General features: G+C 51.1%; 4 protein-coding genes across 4 annotated transcripts; 2 read left to right on the forward strand and 2 right to left on the reverse strand.

Annotated features, from left to right (window-relative positions):
- Nucleotides 1-1,558: 1,558 nt before the first annotated feature.
- BGZ61DRAFT_539470 (uncharacterized protein) lies at nucleotides 1,559-2,464 on the reverse strand (the record flags this gene model as incomplete). Its single annotated transcript, XM_046254790.1, has 1 exon — nucleotides 1,559-2,464. The coding sequence occupies one exon, from the start codon at nucleotides 2,462-2,464 to the stop codon at nucleotides 1,559-1,561; it is 906 nt and encodes a 301-aa protein (XP_046096585.1).
- An 11,966-nt stretch (nucleotides 2,465-14,430) lies between these two features.
- BGZ61DRAFT_463228 (O-methyltransferase-domain-containing protein) lies at nucleotides 14,431-15,549 on the forward strand. The gene has a single exon (XM_046247392.1). The coding sequence runs from the start codon at nucleotides 14,538-14,540 to the stop codon at nucleotides 15,282-15,284; it is 747 nt and encodes a 248-aa protein (XP_046096586.1). The 5' UTR covers nucleotides 14,431-14,537; the 3' UTR covers nucleotides 15,285-15,549.
- A 362-nt stretch (nucleotides 15,550-15,911) lies between these two features.
- Nucleotides 15,912-16,346, reverse strand: BGZ61DRAFT_563031 (uncharacterized protein; the record flags this gene model as incomplete). Its single annotated transcript, XM_046255869.1, has 2 exons — nucleotides 16,099-16,346; nucleotides 15,912-16,050 (listed from the first exon to the last, which is right to left on the reverse strand). Exons 1-2 carry the CDS (start codon nucleotides 16,287-16,289, stop codon nucleotides 15,912-15,914), a joined length of 330 nt encoding a protein of 109 aa, XP_046096587.1. The 5' UTR covers nucleotides 16,290-16,346.
- Nucleotides 16,347-17,420: 1,074 nt separating this feature from the next.
- Nucleotides 17,421-18,315, forward strand: BGZ61DRAFT_539477 (uncharacterized protein; the record flags this gene model as incomplete). Its single annotated transcript, XM_046254791.1, has 2 exons — nucleotides 17,421-17,790; nucleotides 17,855-18,315. 2 exons carry the CDS (start codon nucleotides 17,421-17,423, stop codon nucleotides 18,313-18,315), a joined length of 831 nt encoding a protein of 276 aa, XP_046096588.1.
- Nucleotides 18,316-22,598: the final 4,283 nt, after the last annotated feature.

Raw genomic sequence — 22,598 nt, forward strand, 5'->3', positions numbered from 1 at the left:
CACGGGAGATCGGGATGACCCCAAAGAATGTATTATCCAGCTGGAGAGTAACTGGGAATTAGCCAGTCTCCCGGGTTAAGGCATTGAGGCATCCAGAGATTCAAGAAGACAAGGCAGAGAGGCCAGAGAGTGGGCCTCCAGAAATTCCAGAATCTAGTCCTTATTTGGGCTCAGACGATACACTAAAAGTCGGGCGTCAAATGCGTGATTTGGGCAAAGGCAAAACCCCTAGCACTCGACGACGATATAACATTATAGCCAAAGGCTTTGAAGCCCAAGGACAACTCATTGCGGCCCACAAAGTCCAAATTGCCAGCCTGCAGGAGAAGGTAGCCCGGTTGGAAAGAGGAAAGAAGAGAAGGGCCATACCGAACCCGAATAGGCGATTCATTGCCCTCAGCGAGGCTCTAGCCCAAGGTGAAGGGATTACGGAAGTTGTAGATGGCGGATTGACTATTGCGGTGGAACTTAACTCGGACGAGGAGGCGGAATCAGACGTGGAGATGGCTTCAACAATTCAAGTCGCGACGGTCCCGGAGTCGCCTCAAATCACCACCAGATCGGGTAGGGTCATCAAAAAACGACGATACAATAGAAGAGTCAATTCTCTACAAAATGGTATATTTCATTTGTGTATAACCTCAAAATTGATTAGCTACCTGGTCAATTCAATTGGTGGGTTTTTGGTGGGAATGGCCTCAGCTGTTAGTCCGAAAGGGTGGTGCGTCCGAAAGGGTAGTGGGCATGGTAGTGCATTTATGCCAAATGCTGACCCCAATGGAAAAAAAGAAAGGCGGACAGCGGAGGCCATTGAGCAGACCCAACTGAGTCAAGTTGAATCGTTGATACCGGTACCTAAATTAAGAGGGAGCCTATCCAAGGGAAAAAAGATGACATAACTTTCAAGATTCTAGCTAATTCTTCCCCTCAAACTCCATGATCCGTGCGCGACAAATGTCGGTCTCCTTCTCCTAGGACTTGTCGCTACCCGGCCGCTTCCATTCCACAAAGTATTCAGTCCTCCCGCGCCGGGTTCGCTTCCCGAGCAATGGCTCAATTGCAAAGTAGTTCCCTTTATAACTCGCCTGGAACTCATAGATCAACTCGGCATTCATATCTTTCTTCTTCTCTCACGCGTTGTGCTTGTTATCAAAAAGCCCTTCTACTTCAGCAAACATCAAGTCGTTCTACCTCGCGTCTATCTGCCAAGTAGTGTGTCGAATTCCCATATGTTTTCCTTGGCATCTATTTAGACCGACTGATCGGCCATTTCGCTGCCGGAAAACCCAACATCACTTGCTTGGGAGATACCATCCGACGGGCATGATAGGGACATATCAGTGCTGGAGCAGGAATTCCAAACGCTGTTGTCTTGGCTGTCGGAGTATGAAGACGAGCTGCTGAATGGAGTTGGCGTCGCCTTGCGAAATCCTGCCCTCAGCTCGGCCACGCCGTTGTTCTGTGCTCATTGGTATGGCATCACATCTCCCACATGAACCCTAACGTCCCTCAACCCCTTTAAGGTGGAGAGTTGAATAGTGTCGCCGCATGGCCACCTTCATTTTACCGTTTCCTGCATTAAATTGATGTTCTTCATCAACTTGTCTCGCTCCTTGACCAGCACTTGGTTTTCTCTCTCCAGCAACTTGATGCGCTGCCTCGCACGGTCCAGCACTCCAGCTTTGCTGAGACATCGGTCGCCGATGTCGTGGCGGTCGCAATCCTCCGACTGCGGTGCCGGCAGTGCGGCGAGCAAGTTGTTGAACTGTTGGTTTAGTCGGTTCCGGTACTGCTTCTCGGCCAGGTTATGGCTGTGGCGTGGCTGTGCTACTGACGGTGAGAAAGGAACCTTGTTGCTGCCCAGTTTTTTGGATGATGGCTTCTTAGGCTTGCGAGATGCGGTGCGCAACTTGATGCCGGTGCGTATCTCAGCGCTAGCGTCCATGTTGCCATTTTGTGGCTGGGACGCAGGTGGTTGTTCTGTCTCTTGGCTCGTCGGGGACGGTCGCTTCTTGCCATGTGGGTTCAGGTTCTTGGAATTGACGGTATACTTTTGTTTGGCTTGCCTTTGGTCGATGATGTCGCAGTCGTCGTCATTGTTGCACAGCCCTCCCATCCCGCCTGCGGATTTAGGGATGACAGTTGGGGAGACGCTGTAAGGTAGAAAAGGAATGGACCCGATCTCAGAAGGGGTCATCGGGAAGGAGTCGTACAGCAACGATTCATCGCTGCTGAAGATATCAGGAGATGTGAAGCTAGCTGTCGGCGGAGAGAAGCTGTCGACGGAGAGGGAAGCAGACTCGGTGGGCTTGATGGGGCAATTTTGTTTGGGGGCAGCATAAAACGGGGCTAGTGTTTGTTTCGCCGTTGTCAAGCACCTCTCTTGGTCCCAATTGAATTCCTCGAGATCAAGGTCGTATTCCATCAGCGGCGCCTCAGCAGCAGGTAGTGGTAATCGTTCCATTTCGAAGTCTCGGTTGAATTCCAATGCTGCGTTCACTAGCGTGGAAACAGGACAATTGCCAACAGTTAGTTATTATGTAACTATATATACTCAAATTTATCATAGTGCCAATGCCTCAGATATTACAATTTGAGTTGTATTCTGATTAGTCTCCGTTGTCCATTAGTGCTGGTGCCGCAAGCGCAGCCTAGCCTGCTGCCGCCGGCCTCCGTTGATCCGTGAGCTGATGTAAGATTTTCCGGCCGAGTCTGGATCGTGAAGGGTACTCTCCGTGTGAAGCATCTGCAGTGTTCTAGACCCAGGTCCGTGCTTGGTAGGGTTGCCTTTTGCCCCATAGATCGGCAGCCTCCGCCGGGGTGGTTCGATCCGACCCTTCACAATGCCGAGCTCGCCACACTCCGCTAATGCGTAGTGCAATAATGACGTGCATGCTAAATGCCGTTAGCGGCTTGGCACAAGGAGGTCGTGATCATCGTGCGAGTCCGTCCTCCTCGGGATGCTCCTCCGGATGTTTCTCGGGATGCTCCTCGACGATGTTGTCGGCCCACCGAATATGCCGTTCCTCAGGCTTCATGACAACCCCCAACAATTGGGTAAACCAGTTCTCCTGGTCTCTCAACACGCCAGAAAGTTCGAGCATCAGAGACTCGAGTAGGTTGGCATGCCCGACGAGTAGGCGGAGGTTCTGGTCGGGTCGGGCAGCTTCAGAAGAGAGCTTAGCTCGTGCAGTGTTGGCAATGTGGTACAACTGGGAGATGGACATAGCGTTCTTGCTTCGGATTGTTGTGGGTAGCAAAGGCTCGCCTCAAGTGCCAGGACCCATTGATAACATAGACCGTTAGGGTGGTCACGATAATGCGGAGGGATATTTTTGGACAGCTCAGGGCATGTCATGATAATATGTGACATCGTGCAATACGCCTCGATCATACAGAGCAATGGGAACACTAGCATTCTGTGCCAGCGCTGGGAGTCGACTGAGTTATGTAGAATCGGAAGGGTGGTAGCGAGTTTTGACTCTGCTGCTAGGGGTGATGTTCAGGACCGGGTGAGCAGACCATCAACGCATTGGACTTCGGCAAAATTATGCAGCTTATATTCCATTTGCGTGCAACGCTAGATTGTGGGCAATCCTGGGATCCCCGCCATTCCTGCCGCCAGCTGTACCCATCAGAAATGGCTCTGCGCCTGTGCCTCGACGGGGGTCCCGTTCTGGGCACTCCGATCGAACCGACAAACGGATGGCGCGGGGTGATCGTAATCCTACCTCGACTAGTAGCAATACAGTTCACAGGGCGTTCGCCTTCTGCACTCCCAATGGTTATTCATCCTGCAACCTGGTCATTCAGATCCGACAGCTCTAATACACACCGAGACATCAATTAGCGGTGTCGACGACGTATCCACCAACGATTTTGCCCATGGCCATCAAACACCTCCGAGAGCCCCGCTGAGGGAACAATCGTGAACGGCACTTTGATGACACCCGCGCGGAAGAACTCGATCGCCTCGTTTGCGGCCACTCGGTTTTTCATAAGTTCCTAGGCCGGTCCCGTATACCGTAATACGCTTGTCATTGCGTCACGCACGCGTAACTACCATGAAGCCCATTAATCACATGTTGGCGCCCGTTGAAGCTGATCACACCACAACTCAACTATATTTCTTCCAATCTAATCTCTAGACCCTTTATACATCTTTAGCGCTCGATTTATTAAGAATGAATTTTTAGTGAAGTGTGGGGGAGACCAGGTCATTCTCATACCCCCCAATTCCGCGCCATTTCGCTGCAATTTCAGCCCACATCGCTAATATCCATACACTACCTCTGTTCTGTTATATTCGATCCATTCGACCCAAGATCTATCCTCTTTATATCCTCTTTATTTATTATTATCAAAAATGGCCAATGGCAGAAGAACACAAATTAGAAAATACACCCAGTGCGCAAAAGTGAAACCATCGTTCCATCACTTAACATAACCCATACGGACGATGGGGTATTATGTTTGAGTTGTATGTGTCGATGTCGCCAAGGAGGGGGTGTGCTATGAGCACACGCTGAGAGCAGTATCTGTCGGAGCAACTGAGCATTAAGATAGTGAACTTTACATAGAGCAGCCTGCACTAATGCCGGACTTTGTTAACGTTTGCGAAAATGAGCAGGATGATAGCTTCAGACTGCCAACTGTAGCATTTATAGATATTATGCTGTTATATCTAGAAGCTTTATGTTTAGCAGGTTAAATTATTAGTAGTAGTAGTAGTAGTAGTAGATTTATTACGCCCGGGAGAACGGATCTCATAGGGCCATGGAATACGCTATGCTATTTACATTTCTGCCACCTTCAATCCTGACCACAAGTAAAGCCCCACTTTCTCTCCCTGGATCGCTTTCGCTTGGCCTCGCTTGACTCTCTCTGACAGGCCTGCTTGAAGGCCAATTTCTCCAAGTGTTCAGCATCCTATCCTCAGCAGCTGAAGCGTGGTCTGTCAAAATGAGGCTGTATTGTGTTAGTATTGTGCCACTGTTTCCTGGTTCCGGCTGTTAGTATGTCCCATTCTCCTACTTCACTCCCAACCTTCCTGTCTTCATCGCAAATTTGATCGTTGCTCCCACCGCCTGTAGGTTAGGTGACCACTTCGGTCCGTCCGATGCCGACTTTCCTCCCAGAAAGAATGAGAGGTTTCCCATCTCGCTTTGTCCGATTCGCCGCATGCCTTCGCGTTGTGCATCCCACTTGCTGCAGCGAAAGAGAAAATGTTCCATCGTCTCGACTGCCCTTCCACAGTCGCACAAGTCTGATTCCACTGCACCGATCCTCGACAGGTAGCTGTTAATCCTCGCCATTCCCGTGCGCAACTGCGAAAGCGTATCTGCTTCGCGTCTCTTCAGTCCGCCGTATAAAACCTTTGTGTGTATGCCTGGTAGCGCTTTGTCAACCCTCTTGGAGAAGCCGCCCACTCTGTCCGGTAGTGTCTGGTGCTGTTGTAGCTGCTTTCTCGCTAGTCTTATCCGCGTCGATCGGGCTTGGTACGGCTGTGTCTCTGGCATGCGCCCCGATTCAGTTGCTCTCTGCGCCTGTCTCTTCGCCTTAGGCCCCAAGGGGAACGCATCATCCCGAGAGGGTACCCAAATCATCTTGACCCTGTTGTTGCCTTTTCTTAGCCGTCGGATGTGGTTGTAGATTTCTCGGATGGCGCACTGTCCCGATTGTTGTCGTGGTCGCGCGATCGCCTTCAGTGCTGACTGGCCGCTTGACAGTATGGTAAACCTTCGGTCCCGTAATCCGTCAGGCATGCATCGCAATGCCATCGCTATCGCCCCTAGCTCGGCTGTGTAGGGGTTCTGGTCGTCTCGCGAGCCGAGAGTGACCGAGTACCTGGCCATGACCCTATTCTCTTGCCCTGCTGCTTTGTGGCTGATGATGCCTCCCATGCCCGTCATTCCTCCTCTGTCGGAAGCGCTGGTCGCGATGGTGATGTCTTCGACACTGTTGGCTGCCGCTATCGCCACCTTCCGATCTGCCTCACACACCAGCGACACGCGGGGGTGCCACGGCGGTGCTGCATAGGCTTCGATTGTTTCCATCCGCCCGATTCCGCTCTCGCCGAGGGCAAGCGCCAGTCTCTTCATCGGCGAGATGTACCTTCGACTCACTGATACTTTGAGTGTCGCTAGCGGGTGTTTCTTTGGCAGCGTGTGCATATTGATGTACAACTTCATTCCAGCCAGAGCATGTCGCTCGTGTACTGTTTGGATGCTGGCTTCCGCTTCAGCTACTGCCCTCGCTACCGTCTGGAAGGCTCCCGTGATGGCCCGCGCTCCTATTTTCTGTGCCCTGTTGAACTCTTTCAATTCCCTTTCGCCGCGCGCATGCGCCCATACGACAGATGCGTAGTCCATGGCTGGGGCAACGGTTGCGACGAAGAGTTGTCTGGCAGCTTGTGGTGGCAGCATCCTGAGTCTCCTTAGACACATGGCTGCCAAGAGACCTTTCGTGGCGGCTTTGGTCATGTGTTCCTTGAACCTGAGCTCCGTGTCCATGATTACCCCTAAGAGTTTGGTCTTCGCTTTGGGCTTGACTTCCTCTCCATTGATCGTGAACGGCGCCTCGCTGGTGCGCTCAGCTACGCGCGTGAAGTGGACAATTGCTGTCTTGTCATGCTCAAACGTCGCTCCACTGCGTTTCCCCCACGCCAGTGCCCGGTCAATGATGGCTTGTATGCCGTCCCTGTTCGCCTCCGCCGTCGGCCCCGTGACCCAGGCCGAGTAGTCGTCGACAAACGCCATCGATCCGCCTTTCGAGTCAATCTTGCTTTGCACAAGGTCTGCGTTGAAGAACAGGAAGAGCACTGGCGAAAGCGGCGATCCTTGGGGAAGGCCGGCTTGCGGCAGCTCCCGTTGCTCTGACGTGTACTCGTTCACCACAATGCTGGCCGTGCGATTGGAGCAGAACGCGCTTATCCATTGCACCAGCTTCTTGGGGATACCTCTTGCTTCCAGCCTCTGTAGCAGTCTGTCATCGAACACTTAAATTATTATCAAACGCGCGGGGCCACCAGAAAAAAAGTGACAAAACCGAAGGTCAGCTGACTTGCCTTTGTTTGCGCCGCCCTTCCAAAAATGGCTGCAAATAATCCCACCAAAATCGCGTCGATCACCACCTCCGTCCTGCAATTGCGCCACAACCACGACCCTCCCGGGCCCAGCTGACCCCGTATCTTGTCATCTATTTACTATGGATTCTATCGCTATTGAAGATGCTCGCGTGCAGGCGGCCATGGACTTCTATTTGCTCGACTTGGAGGGGACGGCGCCCAAGAACACAGTCAAGAACTACGCGCCAAAACAGGCCGAATGGAAGGTCAGATTGTTGCTACCTGCCCTCGATTTATGTACTGACGCCACTGTAGAACTGGTGCGCCAGTAACTGGCCGCCTATCCCTGAAGACTGGGTCAACAAGAAGCTCTCCTGGCCGCCGGGCCAGTAGCTACCTGGCGACCTAGTTGATGAGGGCAAACTACTCCTTTTTATGAAGGAGGAGGTTGTCACTCGAGCCCCGAAGAAAGGAGTTCGAGTGACAAAGCAAAGGAAGCGCAAGGCGGCGACTTGCTTCAGGTACCGCCCTGTTGAAATGAGAAGATTCATGTTCCTTAATTCATCCTAAATGTGAAGTAGGGGAACCACTGTTTATGTACAGGCACGATCTCTTGTAGAATGTTCCACCTTCTTCCACACCTTGTCACCGACTTGGTCGCCTCACACTTGTGATCTCCAACACGCCCCCCCCCCCCCCCCCCCCCTCTTCCCCCCTTTTGGCTGGCCTTCCCTTGATGCCGTATCGCTGACTCTTTGTTTCGGGAGATACGATCGTGGTTGCCACGTTGCCTGCCGGCGAGGCGGCTACAAAAGAAGAGTCTCCTGCTCTCGACGAGCCTTTATTTAACGAGGAGGAGCTCCGGCTGCAGTACAACACGGTCCGGGGCTATATCTCGGCCATACAAAGGCTGTATGAGGAGCAGAAGAGCAGGAATATGAACCCGGCGCCTCGGCCGCAGGGAATCGCGCTCAAGGCGCTGAAGAAGAGCATTCTCGCCGTCGTCTGGAGCCGCAAGCAGTCCGAGTATCGCAACCGCGTTAAGGGCACAATAAAAGACGTCTACACGCCGGCGCAGATCCCCAATCACACGTCTGCAGTCTGGGAGAGCGACGACGACGTCTCTGCGCTTTTTCGGACGCAGGTCGACTTCCTCCTGGGCAACCACATGCTCCTGAGGCAGAGTAATTAGTTGCCAATGGAGCTCCCTGACTGTTTTCGCCTTGAGCTTCCCAATGAGGGCCAGAAGAGCCGGGAGTTCCCAACATACGCCTTGGTGATTGTCATGAACGAGGGCACGACGAATCAACACGGGAGAATGGAGTATGGGGCCGCCCTGCGTCACCGTGACGTGCGGTCTTGTCTTATCGGGGCGCTGGCATTTTATTTCTTTTGGCGTTGGCAGATGGAGGAAAAGGAGCCATTTCCCAGCTTTGAACGTAGTGAGTTGTGGTACGATCTCAAGGTCTTACGTCGCTCCGCCACGGATCAGAAGGCGACGCTTTCAGCCCAAACGGCGCGGTTGTGGACGAGCAAGCTATACAGCCGGTGCGGAATCTCCACCTCAAAAGTTTTGCATGCTCCCTGGGTTGCAGCAGCACAGAACGCCGATATGGCAGGCGTCCCTGAAGGTCAGGTGTGTTAAGAGCTTTTGATTCGTTATATTTTCGGCCGATTTAGCCTTATTTTGAATGGTATGGCAGCCTTCTACATCTCGAGTGGATAAGGTGGCGCGCCGGATAGTTGCAAACTATCACGACTTTTTAGCCTTGGTGTTGATTTTTTTTTTTTTGACCGGTAGGCTTTATAAGCTTCCCATAAACCTCTAGAGTAGCCCTTCCGCTCGTCCGTTCAACTGCACTCTTCAGTCCGTATTACCATACCGCATTTATATGCTGATCTCCATACAAAACAGATACAGCGCGCCGGGAGATGGAACAACAGTGACCAGATAATGGGTTGCTACCTTACATCACTACCCTTCGAGTTTATGAGGTTCTCGGCCGATTTTGACCCTGACTGGTCAGGTTCCTACTTTCTCACGCGCGACACTATCAAGCCGCCACTCGCTCTTTTACGACACATCTGGCCCGATCTCGATAGGTGGAAAGAAGTACACAATACTGCTTCTTTAGCCGTTGAACCTAATAAGGCTGCTGGCGCGTTTCTCGAGCTTTTGGGCTGGCTACGCAAAGTGTTGTTACAGGATGCCGTCTTCTTGCGGAAGCTCTATCCCCGGCATCCTGTCTTCTGCGACCCAGTCTTCAAAAGTTGTGATTTTGTAGCATTCGCGCTACAAGTTGAAGATGTCTGCCGAACGGCTAAGGAAGAGAGTTATGTGGCCACCATCGATCGAGCCATTCCTGCCGTTGCAGAGAAACTGCGCTCCTTACAAAGCCAGCAGCTCGCTGTGAACTTAACAGTAGATAGGATGTTCTATCAACTTACGATAGAGCTTAACAAGCTGTCGAGACAGATACTTGAGCTATCCAAAATCAGCTATACTGTCACGATCAGCCCTGGGCTTAGTACGGTCTTACAGCGGTTGGAAATGCCGAAATGAGGGCGCCGCACCGCGCCGGCCCGTTTGACGACGCCGGCTCCCTCGTTGCGGGCCGCCGCTCCTCTCCCCGCTAATCCTACGCTTGTGGAAGAGCAGGGAGCCGTTGGCCTAGCCTCCCGTGCGTCTCATCTGCCGCCGCCGGCCGGAGCGGGGGCGGCGGCGGCGGCGGATGAGCCGCAAATACCACACTTTGAGTTTCCTTTAGACCTCAGAAGCGTTTGCGATCTGTGGACCGTGTGGAAGAACGGGAGGGCGGGTATGCCTTCTATCGAGTCCCTGGAGGCCGACTATGGCTCTGCTTGGCGCCCCAAACACCAGAAGTCCGTCTTCTGCAGCAGGAAGGCGATAATCGACTTCATCGCGCAGAAGGCGCGAGAGCGGGGGGCCGAGCGCGACGTCGGCGTACACTCACTCGTTGTCATGCGAATTGAGGAGCAGTGCGCCAATTGGTCTCTTGATAAGGTGCGGAAGGCTATAAAGAATGGAGATCTGGACTGGAGATGGCTGGCAAAGCCGTGAAACGTGGTGTTTTTGGCAGTCTTTTTGCGACTGTTTTGCTAGTTACCCCTGAATTGAGCCGACTATCACGACTTTTTTGCTTATAGTGTTGAGCCTAGACCCCCCTAAAAGTGCAGTAAAATTGGCCTGTTTTGATCGTAACTTGGCGGCCGTTTTAGGGCTTGTAGACCACCCCATAGACGGTCATCACTTGAAAATAAAGGCGATGACCAGAAACGCGCGCAAATCAACAACGAGACGGATGCACGGCTCGAGGCAGGTGTCATTTTGTTCAGCTCAATTAGACGAGCCTATTTATCCTATTTTTATGCCCGTGCAGGCCTTGGTCGTCGATGAATACCGAGATCCGTAAAAATTACAGTCCTTTTGGTGATGTCAAGGGCTTGGCGGTTTTTAGCGGGGTTTCCCGAAAACCCGCCACGCAATCCGACCTGTTACATCCACTTGATGCTGTTAGAGCTAATGCCCAGTTTCATTCGTCATCTCTGCTTTGCCCAGTTTTTTGGCCATGAGCTAGGCTTACGCAGAGTCCGTGACACAGTAGACGATTATTGAACCCAGACCGTTCTGCCTTTAGTGAAGAGAAAGATCCCGCCAACGAGGAATGGAATGTTTGTCAGGGTGAGGAAGCGAGCGCAGGTGTTTGCAGGCTTTCACGTACCTAATGTCCGTTCTTTATTTTCGTTCTACGAGCACATATGTCCCCGTTGTTGTTGTTGTTGTTGTTGATTAATTACCGTCATGAAGACATCTACTTGAGATATCTACAGAATCCCCAAGGGGGCAAGATGACGTGCTAGGCTGGTGTCAACAGCTGAAGAAACCTAAGTACAGTAACCCGGGGCCGGAGCTATAGGCCAAGCAGGCCCGTAGCTCGGACCTGCAGTCCGCATCCCGTATAATCCACACACGAGCTGAGATTGCAATCCTTCTTCCTCTTCCATCTAGCAATTAAGCAGCCCTATTTGACTTATTATTTCGAGCCCAGTATCCGTCAGCGGATTGTCAGGGCGGGTGTCAGCATACCCATATTTATTAACCAGCTTGAAATTCTTCAGTATTCCTATTCCTGCCTGCCGGCATTCAAAACCTCCAGAAATCGAGATCCGTACGATAGGAAAAACTGCAGATGGGAAAACCTCGCGGGAGCAAAGAGGGAAAAACCACTGCAGCTAGCATCCATTGATCAGGGCCATCAAGCCAGAACCCTGATGCCTACAAGTAGCCCGATTCTGTGACTTCTTATAGACCTGGATTAACAGCCAAGACCCGGGGGTCATGGTGGCCAAGGCCCGGAGGCCAAGGCAGCTCAGGCCCGGAGGCCTAAGCAGGAGCTAAGACACGGTGGCCTTATGCCCCTAAGTGCCGAGACACAGAGGTCAGGGCAGCTTAAGCCCGGAAGCCTAAGCAGGTGCCGAGGCCCGAAGGCCAAGGCAGCTCAGGCCCGGAGGCCTAAGCAGGTACTAAGACTAAGATATAGCCTTATGTACCTAAGTGCCGAGTCGTAGAGATCAGGGCAAAGGTCGACGCCCACCTAGATTGAAGCTGGTGTCGTGATTGCTCCTGGCGGCTGCAATAGCTATACTTGCTGCGAGGTCTGAACCAGCATTACAGCATGTATAGGAGCCACAGCGGTGTCGTTTGGCCCCCGCAAGCCGTGCTGTGACCCTGCTGCTATCTTAGCTGCCCAGCTGGTCAGGGCAGCAGGCCTCGATCATAGCCGGAGCCCTTGGGCTGTGGCCGTGGCTGCTGCGTAAAGGAAGTCAACCCTCTCAATCCTTCCTTTATTGCAGTGTTAGTACCCGATGGGCACCAGCTGCTACAGCAGCCAAATTTGGTGGGCCTGAAAATTTTTCCACGCTAGTGCTAAGGGATTTCCCGGTGATCTGCCGGATCTGGTGATTCGCCGGACTTACACCTACTTGCATTCCAGACATCAATCTATAATAGCTCCACAGCCGCAGTCCCAAATCTTCCAAAATTAAACACATAATGAAAATGCAACTATAAGATATGTCTCAGTCTATTTCGCAGTCATCAAGCCATCGTGGTCGCTTGCTATTCCGCTGCGGCCGCCCGGTACCCCGAAATGCGACTACCATCTCCCGATCACTCTCAACAGCTAGACAGGGTCTTTTCGGACGAGCGGTACGGATTGGAGTGGTCGCTGCCTTCCCTTTTCGGTTGTCTTTTGGTAGATCTAGGGCCTGTGATGCTACCGGCGGCTCTGGTATGAGTGGAAGAGCGACGATTATCTCGTCTCGAACGTCCGGACTCTTCTCGCGGCCTTCAGAAGCCACCCGTCGTTCATGTTGCATTTCATGTGCCATTTCCAGATTGCGACGCTTAAGTTCTTGTCGAATCTGTCGATTGGTCTCCTTCTCTTGCTGCCTGGCCTCCCTTACCTGCCGTTTTCTCTCTATTTCCGCCTCTCGTTGCCTCCTCTTCTCCAGAGCGAGAGCTTTTTGCTCCGCCGCCTTCTGCTGTCGCTGAGCCTTTTGCGATTCCTTCTGCAGAACCTCCTCTTTCTTTTGGGCGTCCATCGCCGCTTTCTTTAGGCGGGCTTGAGCGACTTTTGCTGGGCTAAACACCTGAGCTGAATTTGGATCTGTACGATCAAAGAGCAGATCTTTCAGAGCTTTACCGCGCTGTCTGCGCTTCTTTTCTTGGCTAATTGTCTCGCGGAGTCCTTGATTCTCATATCGAAGCAGTTCAACCTCAGATTGCAGGCTTTCGAGGGTGTTCTTCAGCTTTCGGCTGTTGCGGTCAGCATCGATAGAGGATTTGTCGACTACTTTGTCAATAAGTCGGCGTAAATCTCGGGCCGTAGGTTGCTGAAGGGCTAGTGATTCTGCCGAGTCGCTACCCGTATTCGAATCATCATCTTTTTTCTCAGTGATCTGCGATAGGACCACTTCTGGGTCAAAAGGCAGGAGACCAGTCCGTTTCCACCCACTCGCAATGTTCTCGGAAGAGAAGGAAGTCTCAAATGCGTTCCAAAATAAAGTCCAGAACTCACGTTTCGATAGGCCAATAAGGCCTTGTGTTTTTGCTGTCCACTGGATAAGCTGATTTGAGTATGCGGTCGAAAGGGGGCTGAATAGCGACACGTCCAAGGGTTGCAGCCGATGCGTGGAATGGGGGGGAAACACCGCAACGATAATCCGGTGCTGGTCACACCACTCCAGAAAGTCCATATTAACATGGCTAGAGTGGCCGTCGGTAATGAGAAGGCGATAATCACGACCGTTTCGAGCTTTTGCCTTAGTAAAGCGATCGAAAACACCGACGAGCCACTCTTTTCCAAGCTCGTGATTTGTCCACCCCGTTTCTGAGGTGGTAAAGAAGGCTGATTGATGTTCTGGGTCAAATTCATTGAGCCAAGAGTCCTGGACTTGTCCTGGTTTGCCTTGATAGATGAGGAATGGGGGCAGCGATGTCATGTCCTGGCTGATGCACGCCAGGAACGTAATCCAAGATCGATTACCATCTTGCGACGCACCGAGCAATTTGCCTTGCTTTTTGATGTTAATGGAAAATACTCTCTTCGTTCAATTGATCACACCCAAGAGAAATCCTTTCTCATCCGCGTTATACGTGTTGCAGGGTAGGATGTTGTATTTCTCGATTTTTGTGCGGATCTTCCACTGTCAGTTGTGAAAGGGAAGCTTCGTGCATTGGCTTACAAGCTCAAAATAAGCCCTATACCTAGAGGCATTATCGGCTCTCTTTCGCGCGATGTCCAACCCGTCGAACCATATACAACCTAACTCATCACGATTGCGTCGAACGAAGCTGTACGGCCAGTCCTTTCCGACCTCGATTTTGGCGATATCCTGGGCGAAGTTCTTTATCATAGGTAAGGTAGGGGGAATGCCACGCGATGAAAGCTTATGAATATAAGCGATAAGATCCCGTTCTTGTTGTTTTGACAGACGTGACTTATACAAACTGTCGGCATCTCGTCTTGACCGCTGTTTGCCTTGATGTCGGCGTCGCAAGGTCGTCTCGTCGCAATTGAAACGCCGTGCAGTCTCAGCATAATTAACTGATTCCGACGATTTCAGGAAATCAAGGGCCTCATCAATCGGCGCCATGGTTGTTGAGTAATTGTCGATTGATGTTGAGTGTGTGAAGTGGCGGTGATCCGGCGGATCACCAGATCCGGCAGATCACCGGGAAATCCCTTACCAATCGGAGGTGAGCCTGGGGACACGGATAATCTTGTCCGGCAATGAAGGGCGCGGTTTGACATGCCCAAGCCTGATAAATGCAGCCTGATAAAGGCCATCTCTCAGTGCACTCTCTTATCCCCAACATGCCTTTTCCCGGTATCCCTTCCGTCTCTGAATAATCTACCGGGTCTTGTAATGACCATTACTACGCATTATGGCACCAGCTTCAGAACCCACGCAATTGCTTCAATACGACACCCTTTACGAGACGGATCCCAGACATGTCGCTGTTGATGCATATGTCAATTCTCACCTCTTATCCGAATCCAAGAATCGTTACCATTCAGCCCTGCAACGCATCCACCAAAACTCTCTCGATGCCGGCCTTCCAGACATCGCTTGCTCCCCTTCCCAGGCAAAATTCCTTACGCTTCAGATTCAAATGTCCAATGCCAAGAATGTGCTTGAACTCGGCACCCTCGGCGGGTATAGTGCCGCATGGATGGCTTCGGCAGGCCCCGATGTCAAGGTGACGACTATTGAGATTGACGAGAGAGTTGCGTCCGTGGCTTCAAGGAATGTCGCCGAGGCGGGGCTAGGAGCTCAAGTTGAGATTCTCCAAGGAGCTGGGCTTGATGTTCTTCCACAGCTCGTGTCGCAAGTACAATCTCAACAGCGTCAGCCCTTCGACTTCGTCTTCATCGATGCCAACAAACAAGACAACCTGGCGTATTTTAACTTTGCGGTTTCCATGACTCGCCCTCGTACCGCTATCATTGTCGACAATGTGGTGCGTAATGGAAAAGTTGCGTCTGCTAGTGAAACAGAAAAAGACGACCGCGTGTTAGGGACACGGCAATTGATTGAAGCAATTGGCAAAGATGGACGGGTCGATGCAACCGTCATCCAAACAGTTGGAGAAAAGAATTATGACGGGTTCCTGATTGCTCTTAAGAAGTAGGCCCTGCACTGCACCAACTACATGGCCATGTTATTTTTAAATCTCTGGTATTGTTGTAAAGGAATTGTAGGAAGGGCGTGCTATCAAGCTGATGCGAATATATCGCGGAGGTCACATAAAGTGAGGTTGTCATGTAGATGTAGAAAGATAGATGACGAGCTAAGACTACAATTGAGGACGGGAGCATAAGGTCTCCTTTCTCACGTGATGTTACATATAATGCCAGTCTTAAGCACCAGGCCCAAGACTGGTTCTTCACGTATCACAGCCAACCTTGATCAACTTCGCAAGAGGCATTGGGTGATTGAAAATTGGCGCTAGAAAATCATCAAGAGATGCAGTACCATCGAAGACGAGTAGAGACAAACTGTCAACACTGAGAGCTTTACAATTTCAGCAGTTCTTTACTTGGTACCTAGTCCTACATACGATTAAGGCAGACCTTTACTATCCTCCTAGGGATTAAATCCTGAAGAACGAGACTTTACCCATTTCCTGTGGTTACAAGCTGATGATCTTCCGATGATTATCATATTTCAAGAACAAATGCAACAATTCGTCGTTCTGCCCCGTGTCCAACTTACTATTCGCCTTGTATCCTGGCCCGCCAACCCCGGCGACAGGCCATTATTTGACCGGCGGCTCCATACCAATCTCAGTAGAAGAAGCAGCCTTCAGGTCTCTGGGAGACTCCCTTTTCTTTGGTGGTGAGGACACGTACGACACACCCACGGCAATGAGCAGAGCTGCACCTCCAAGTCGAACCCTATGTCGTGGTCAGCACATGGCAGATCCATGGCCATCTAGACTGTACCAGTTTTGCTTGATGAAATCACGACCGCCGCGGCCGGGTGGCGGGATCTGCTGCCCTCCCAGGCCGCCGATGTCGCCGTCACTGCTGACGGTGGATTGCTGCCGGAGCTGGAATCGGCGAAGTGGGGCCACTCCGGCACCGGGCCGGATACAGGAGCGGACCACGCTAAGGGATGCTCGGTGGATGGTCATGTTTGTAATGTAGATTTCAGACTGTCTCGGGAGTTAAGAAATGTTGAAGTTATCGAGGGAAAAAAGCATGGAAAAGACTGCCTTTCATGTAAGATGCTTCCAGTCGACATCAGATGGGAGAGTTTGCAGTGTGATGTCGACATGACGTCGAGACTTGAGGGGAGACCCCCGCTCCCGCCTAAGATGATGGCATCGTGTGACTTGTCTCTATTGCGTTGTTACTGGCCTAGGCTGAATGCTTGAGTAGGCATATTAAGCCTGGGGATCAGTCGCGATAAGACAGAGGAGTCGGAACTTGGAAGCTTGACGTGGGTTACACAAAGACAATTTGGGCGGGATAATGATCGGTGCCAGTCCAGAACAAGTTCAACTGAATGAAAGTCGCTGCAGACTAATTATACAGAACCCATGTTATCTTCCACTTGGCCCTGGGAGCTTGACTGCCTTGAGCTTGACGTCGGCGCCATGGTCGATGAGCAGCTACACGATGTCACTGTAGCCACCAACAATGGCCGCTCGAAGAGGCGTGTGCCACCGACCTTGCAACATGTGTGGATGTCTGCACCGGTTTCCAACAGAAGCTTCACGATCTCCGTCTGTCCAGTACGCGCCGCAGCCTGGATGGGGCAGCCGTAGTAATATCCAGTCCCGTTGACATTGACGCCTCGAGCTAGCAGCAGCTCAACCACCGGGAATTTAAGCTTACCTGCCGTTTGGGTGTGGATGCTGATTAATTGAACCACCTCCACTTACGGGTCTTGATTTCTAAGCCTCAACATCCTCCGAACGACCTCGAATTCATCCGAGCCAAGCCAAAATATTCAATTGATCCATGCCAGCTTACTTCGGCGTGACTCACAACTCATTGAGACGTCGGAAGGAAACCTTGAGAAAATGCCTCTCGCGGATGGATGACAGCCCGGCTCGATGGCTTCAAGCATCGTGAGCCGCTCGCGAGGCAGCAGATTGCGTAGCTCAAACAGAGATGGGGCCGTAATGTGAAGATATGTATTGCCTGCACTGTAGTATAAAGAGCTGGGAAGGTTCCGTAGCAGACTTGAATCAACAAACATCTGGAACACCAACGAACAAACTCAGCACTCATTGCTTATCACACTTGCAACGCTCAGAATGACTACTCCTCAATCTCTCACATTTCTCGGCCTCGGGAACATGGGTTCCGCCCTCGTACAAGCTCTTCTGAAGGCTTCTAACAAAGTGACGATCTGGAACCGCACGGCAGCTCGACCTCAGGTCAGAGCCGCTGTTGAGGCCGGAGCTATCCTCGAAGCGGATGTCCAGAGTGCTATCTCCAGGAACAACACCATTGTCATCTGTCTCCTCGACTACTCCAGAATCAATACTGCACTGGCTGACATTCCGACCCCTGCCCTCGAGGGAAAGACTATTGTCAACCTGACCAACCCCGAAACAAGAACGGGAGATGGCAGACTGGGTCGCCTCCCACTCTGCCAAACACCACTTCGACGGAGCGGTCATGGTAACGCCTCAAATGATCGGTGGGCCCCAGTCATTTTTTGTCGTCAGTGGAGAAACCCTCCAAGCATTCAAGCCCATCGCCTCATTCCTTGAACCGCTCGGAAGGCCGGAATATCTCGGCACAGCCATAGATGCTGCTGCTCTGTCATCCATGTATGGCATGTTTAGCGGAATGTTCGTCGCCATGGCACTCCTCAAAAAGGGACATACCACAGCCGACGAGAAGCTTGAACCTGTTGTGTCAGGCAGTCTGAACCCGTGCTTGGGCGCATTGATACCGTATATTGGACTTATTGCTCGGTCTGGGGATGACAAGGCGTGGGATGATAACCTGGGGAATCCGATCGGATTGCAAGCACAGGCTCTGAGGAATATTCTGGAGGCTTGTCGTGATGATGGGATGGACGATGGGTTTCTGAAGAACTTGACGACGGCGATGGAGGGGGTGGTGAAGGACAGGGGAGAGAATGGCGGGATTGCCGTGATTGGAGAGTATCTCTTGAACGGACGGTTGACCAAAGAGTAATGGCTGGCTACTAAGAGCATTGCATCACTGTTACGCAAGAGCTCTTACAGGTGTTGGTTGTAACCGAGCTTCCCTATCTTGTCTCACACAATACGAAGACCCATGAGTTGCTTGTCTACCGGCAGCAGCCAAGGCGGATAAAACCGGCAAGATGCGGTGTTTTCTCAACCAACGTTGCCGGAAATGCATTGATCCATTGCTGCGTGATACTCAAACTTGCAGCAACACTGAAACCGTCATGCACTTTGCCGTCCGAACTACATGTTTCCTTGGTCGAGCTGAGGTGCTGGAAGGTTGCAGGGGCATTTAATCATGAACAAGGCGTTGAAAGAGGCCCGAGCGGTGGTCGGTGACCAAATGACCCTCTTTGTGTTGTTTAAGACGTGCATCCTGACTGGACGTTGGGTCCGGGAGGGGACACCATTCCGTCGTTTGTTGCAGCCTGATGGCTCTTGGTATTGTGGAATCTCAGTGTGGCTAACAATCAAGCTCGAACTTGACAATTCTCAATCAAGTTCGACTTCTCGTCAAGTCAAGTTCTCAAGTCAAGTTTAAGGGTTATCGTCAATCAATCAAGTTAAAGGAGTGTCAAGTTGTCAAGTACTTGATGCCAATAATTACTTATTTAGGAAGGCTAGGAGAGGATACCCTAGATATCGCTAATTAGCCAATTACATCGCTTAGAACTAATTATCTAAGTTGCGCAAACTCGCAATAGCCCTATGAGGTGTGTCCCCCCGGGCGAAATAAAATCCTACTCTTTCTCCATCAAATATCTATCAACAACGCGTCGAATCGACGCGTTATTATGTCGCTACACGCGTTCTGGGGCCCAAGTCGGCCATCAAGTACTCGAAGCTTATCTACGATGTCTTCTTCAAGGCAATCTACTGACCTAAACGAGCCGCTATTGTCGACCGAGCAAACGTCAGATGTAGAGCAACCTCTCCATCGATCTACCTGCCCTCCACACTCTCTCTCGTTCCCAATTGACTGGGGCGTGCTTCGGCGGCACGATGGCACGATTCTCAAGGGTATACAATATCGCATACGGGACAAGAGGAGCGTGGGCAGACGAGTAAAGGTCTCATGGATCTATTCATATGGAGCCGAGCTGGAGCATAGTAATGACAAGTACTTCCTCTGCGCCGATTGCCATACCAAGAAGCGGTATATCAGTCAGCTATTTGCAGCAGAATCGACGACTGCTGCAATCCAGCATCTTATAGAGTTCCACAATATCAAAAGGCCTTCGAATTCGACCATCGATGACGGCGATATCGACGCCAACAACGCTGCAGAAGTCTTCCAGCTCGTCATGCCATTTAATGAGGATGAATATAAGCAGAAGCTTATTGACTGGGCCATCAAGCTACGCCTCAGCTACCGAGAAGTCACGGACGAGGCGACCACTGATTTACTCACATATGGCAAGCCTTCGCTCGCACGCCTGCTGCCAACGCATCACTCAACGCTCTCGCAGTGGGTGAAGGATTCGATGGCAGCACGCTTGCCATTCATCATCGAATTGGTGCAGTCTGCATTCAGCAACATCAACCTCTCGATCGATGGATGGCGAGCTCACAATCGCAGAGAATACGTCGCTGTTTGCGCACACTTCGTCGACGGCATACATGGGCACTTTCGTTCGTTCGTTCGTTCGTTCGTTCCGTTTAAAACGTTTATGCATGTTAAATCGTTTAACCGTTTAAGGGCATCCTAAAACCGTTTGAACGGTTAAACGATTTTCCAGCCCTGGCACTCGAAAAATCTTTCAAAATGTCAAGTTCCGGAGACCTTCGCTTAGGTCAAGGGCAAGGATCACGACCATCGTGAATAGCTTCACGGTCAGCGTGAACGCTACACCATACCTAGCGTCAGGTAACAGCCTGCTGCCTATTAGATCGGCAGACTGAACACAGGTATAAGAGACCGACTCTCGTCGCTCCTTAGATAGAAGAGATGGTCCTCAATCTACACTGATCTTTTGTTCAATGTCTGCATTCGTGTATCGGTGTAGGTTGACACAAAACCCATTGATATCGGGTCTCAATCCATGATACCAAATTCAAAATCTCGCCTTTTAACTACCAATATGTCATCTGACACATCGTCTATTATTGGTGCTACAGAAAACCCCCCAGATGTCAATGGATTGCCGTCAAACTTCCTCTCAATTATGGACATCACGAAGGACCGTTCAAATACACGCGGACGCAAGACTGGAGGTAAAACCATCTATACTTGCACTGTGTGTGGAGATAAACGATACGACCATAGGGCAAATGCTGCCAATCACGTCAGAAACAACCATCCCGTTGCATCCAGATCCACCAGGTCTGTCTCGGGCACCCAGCGCTCAATCTCCGCACATTTTCGCCCTGTAGCAAGCGAGGACGCACTTCGAAATGCCTTCAACCCGCAAGCATATCAGGAAGCATTGATCAGCATACTCACGCGTCGGAGAGTGCCCTTTTCGGCTATTGAATGGGACGAGTTTCAACAACTAGCTCTCGCGTGTAACCCATACATCAAAGACTCCCTCATTACCTCACGGCGTACGATGGTCCGATATATTGCAGCAAACTATGATTTTTACAGCAGCGAGATCAAGGACAGTCTCACCACCGCGTCAAGTCCGATTCATATCTCAACAGACCTCTGGACATCACCGCATAGACATTCTCTACTTGCTGTGTGTGCACAATGGGTAGATAAAGACTACAAGCTTCGTAAGGCACTACTATCTCTACCAGAATGTGCAGAGAGTCATTCTGGAGAAGCTCAAGCGCAGGCTGTTATCGATACTTCAGAGAAGTACGGGATACAGTCAAAACTTGGTTGGCACACGGGTGACAACGCGACATCAAACGACACATGTCTTGAGTCTATACAACGCAAGCTAATGAGTAGACACAAGGTTAGTTAACTACGCAGTTTAGGCTATAGGCTGACATTGAGTAGATTAAATTCAACGCAAAAGGACGTCGTATACGCTGTATCGCGCATATCATTAATCTTTCCCTTCAAGCCTTCCTTCTCGCATCTTCTAAAGAGGCTCTAGTCGCAGCACTCGAGTCAGCATCCGGTGTCACTGGAGAGGGGCTTCTCTCCCAGTTTTCCGAGGTCCTAGCCTCTCATCGAAAGAAGGCTGCCGCCGAACGAAATACAGCAAAGAGAAAGAACGGAGAGCCGGCCAGAAAGCACAAGCGCAAGGGCAGCACGGTTAGCAATACGTCCGTGATATCGGCTGACGACTTTAGCGGCGTTGAGAATGTCCCTGCATTACGCAAGCTTCATGGCTTAGCTGTGTGGCTAACATCATCAAGCCTCCACCACAATGCGTGGGATAAGGCAGTGGGACTGCGTTTAGGGATGGATAATCGTACCCGCTGGTCGTCCTGGTATCAGGTCATTGATCGTGCGATTAGAAAGAAGGACAAAATCCAGTCCTTCATGTCTGATCACGAAGAGGCCATCGGAGACAATCGGCTATTAGTTGGAGATTGGGAGTTGCTAGGCAAAGCACATACGTTTCTTCAGCCATTTGCTTCAGCAACATTGTATGCAGAGGGAGATGACTCGTCTATCTCACAATCGTTGATGCTGATGAATATGTTGTTACTCCATTACGAAGAACAAAAGGTACCCTTCAATCTATCCACATCAAGTCGATTACTAACATTGTATCAGAAGATATATCAGTCAGATGAACACTCCGACGAACGGATGGTTCGAGCCATCGATATGGGATGGTTTATCCTCTCTAAATACTACCGCCTAACTGACGAGGTTCCCGTATACGCCGCCGCTCTCCTCCTTGATCCCCGTAAACGCATCGCGTATATCAAGCAGAACTGGCCAAAGGAATGGCATGAAGATACTATTGCCATTGCCACAGCATTCTGGCAAAAGGAATTTAATTACGAGCAACCCAGCGACCATCCCTCCACCCCCACGTCGATGCCACCACCGCTGGCAAAGAAGCCAAATCAACTCGCGATACTATCAAAGAAGCTGGAGGTTAGGACTATTAACGCGAATGTTAGGGATGATTTCACTAGCTTCATCAACGTTGATGCAACAGATATCCCTCCGGATTGTACGCCTCTGGAGTGGTGGTGTCAACCACAGCAGAGAAAGCAGTATCCGAAACTTAGCCGCATGGCTATTTGTATTCTTTCTATCCCAGCAGAGTCATCGGAGCCGGAGAGGACGTTTTCTGGGGCAAGAAGAACATGTTCATGGGATAGATTGCGAATCACATGCAAAACTATCGAGAT

This window comes from Ilyonectria robusta (genome assembly GCF_021365365.1).
Source record: "Ilyonectria robusta strain PMI_751 chromosome Unknown BGZ61scaffold_34, whole genome shotgun sequence".
Lineage (NCBI taxonomy): Eukaryota > Fungi > Ascomycota > Sordariomycetes > Hypocreales > Nectriaceae > Ilyonectria > Ilyonectria robusta.

Bases quoted from the DNA above. Each gene is read 5' to 3' on its own strand.
- BGZ61DRAFT_463228 (XM_046247392.1), top strand. From the start codon at position 14,538: ATGGCACCAGCTTCAGAACCCACGCAATTGCTTCAATACGACACCCTT.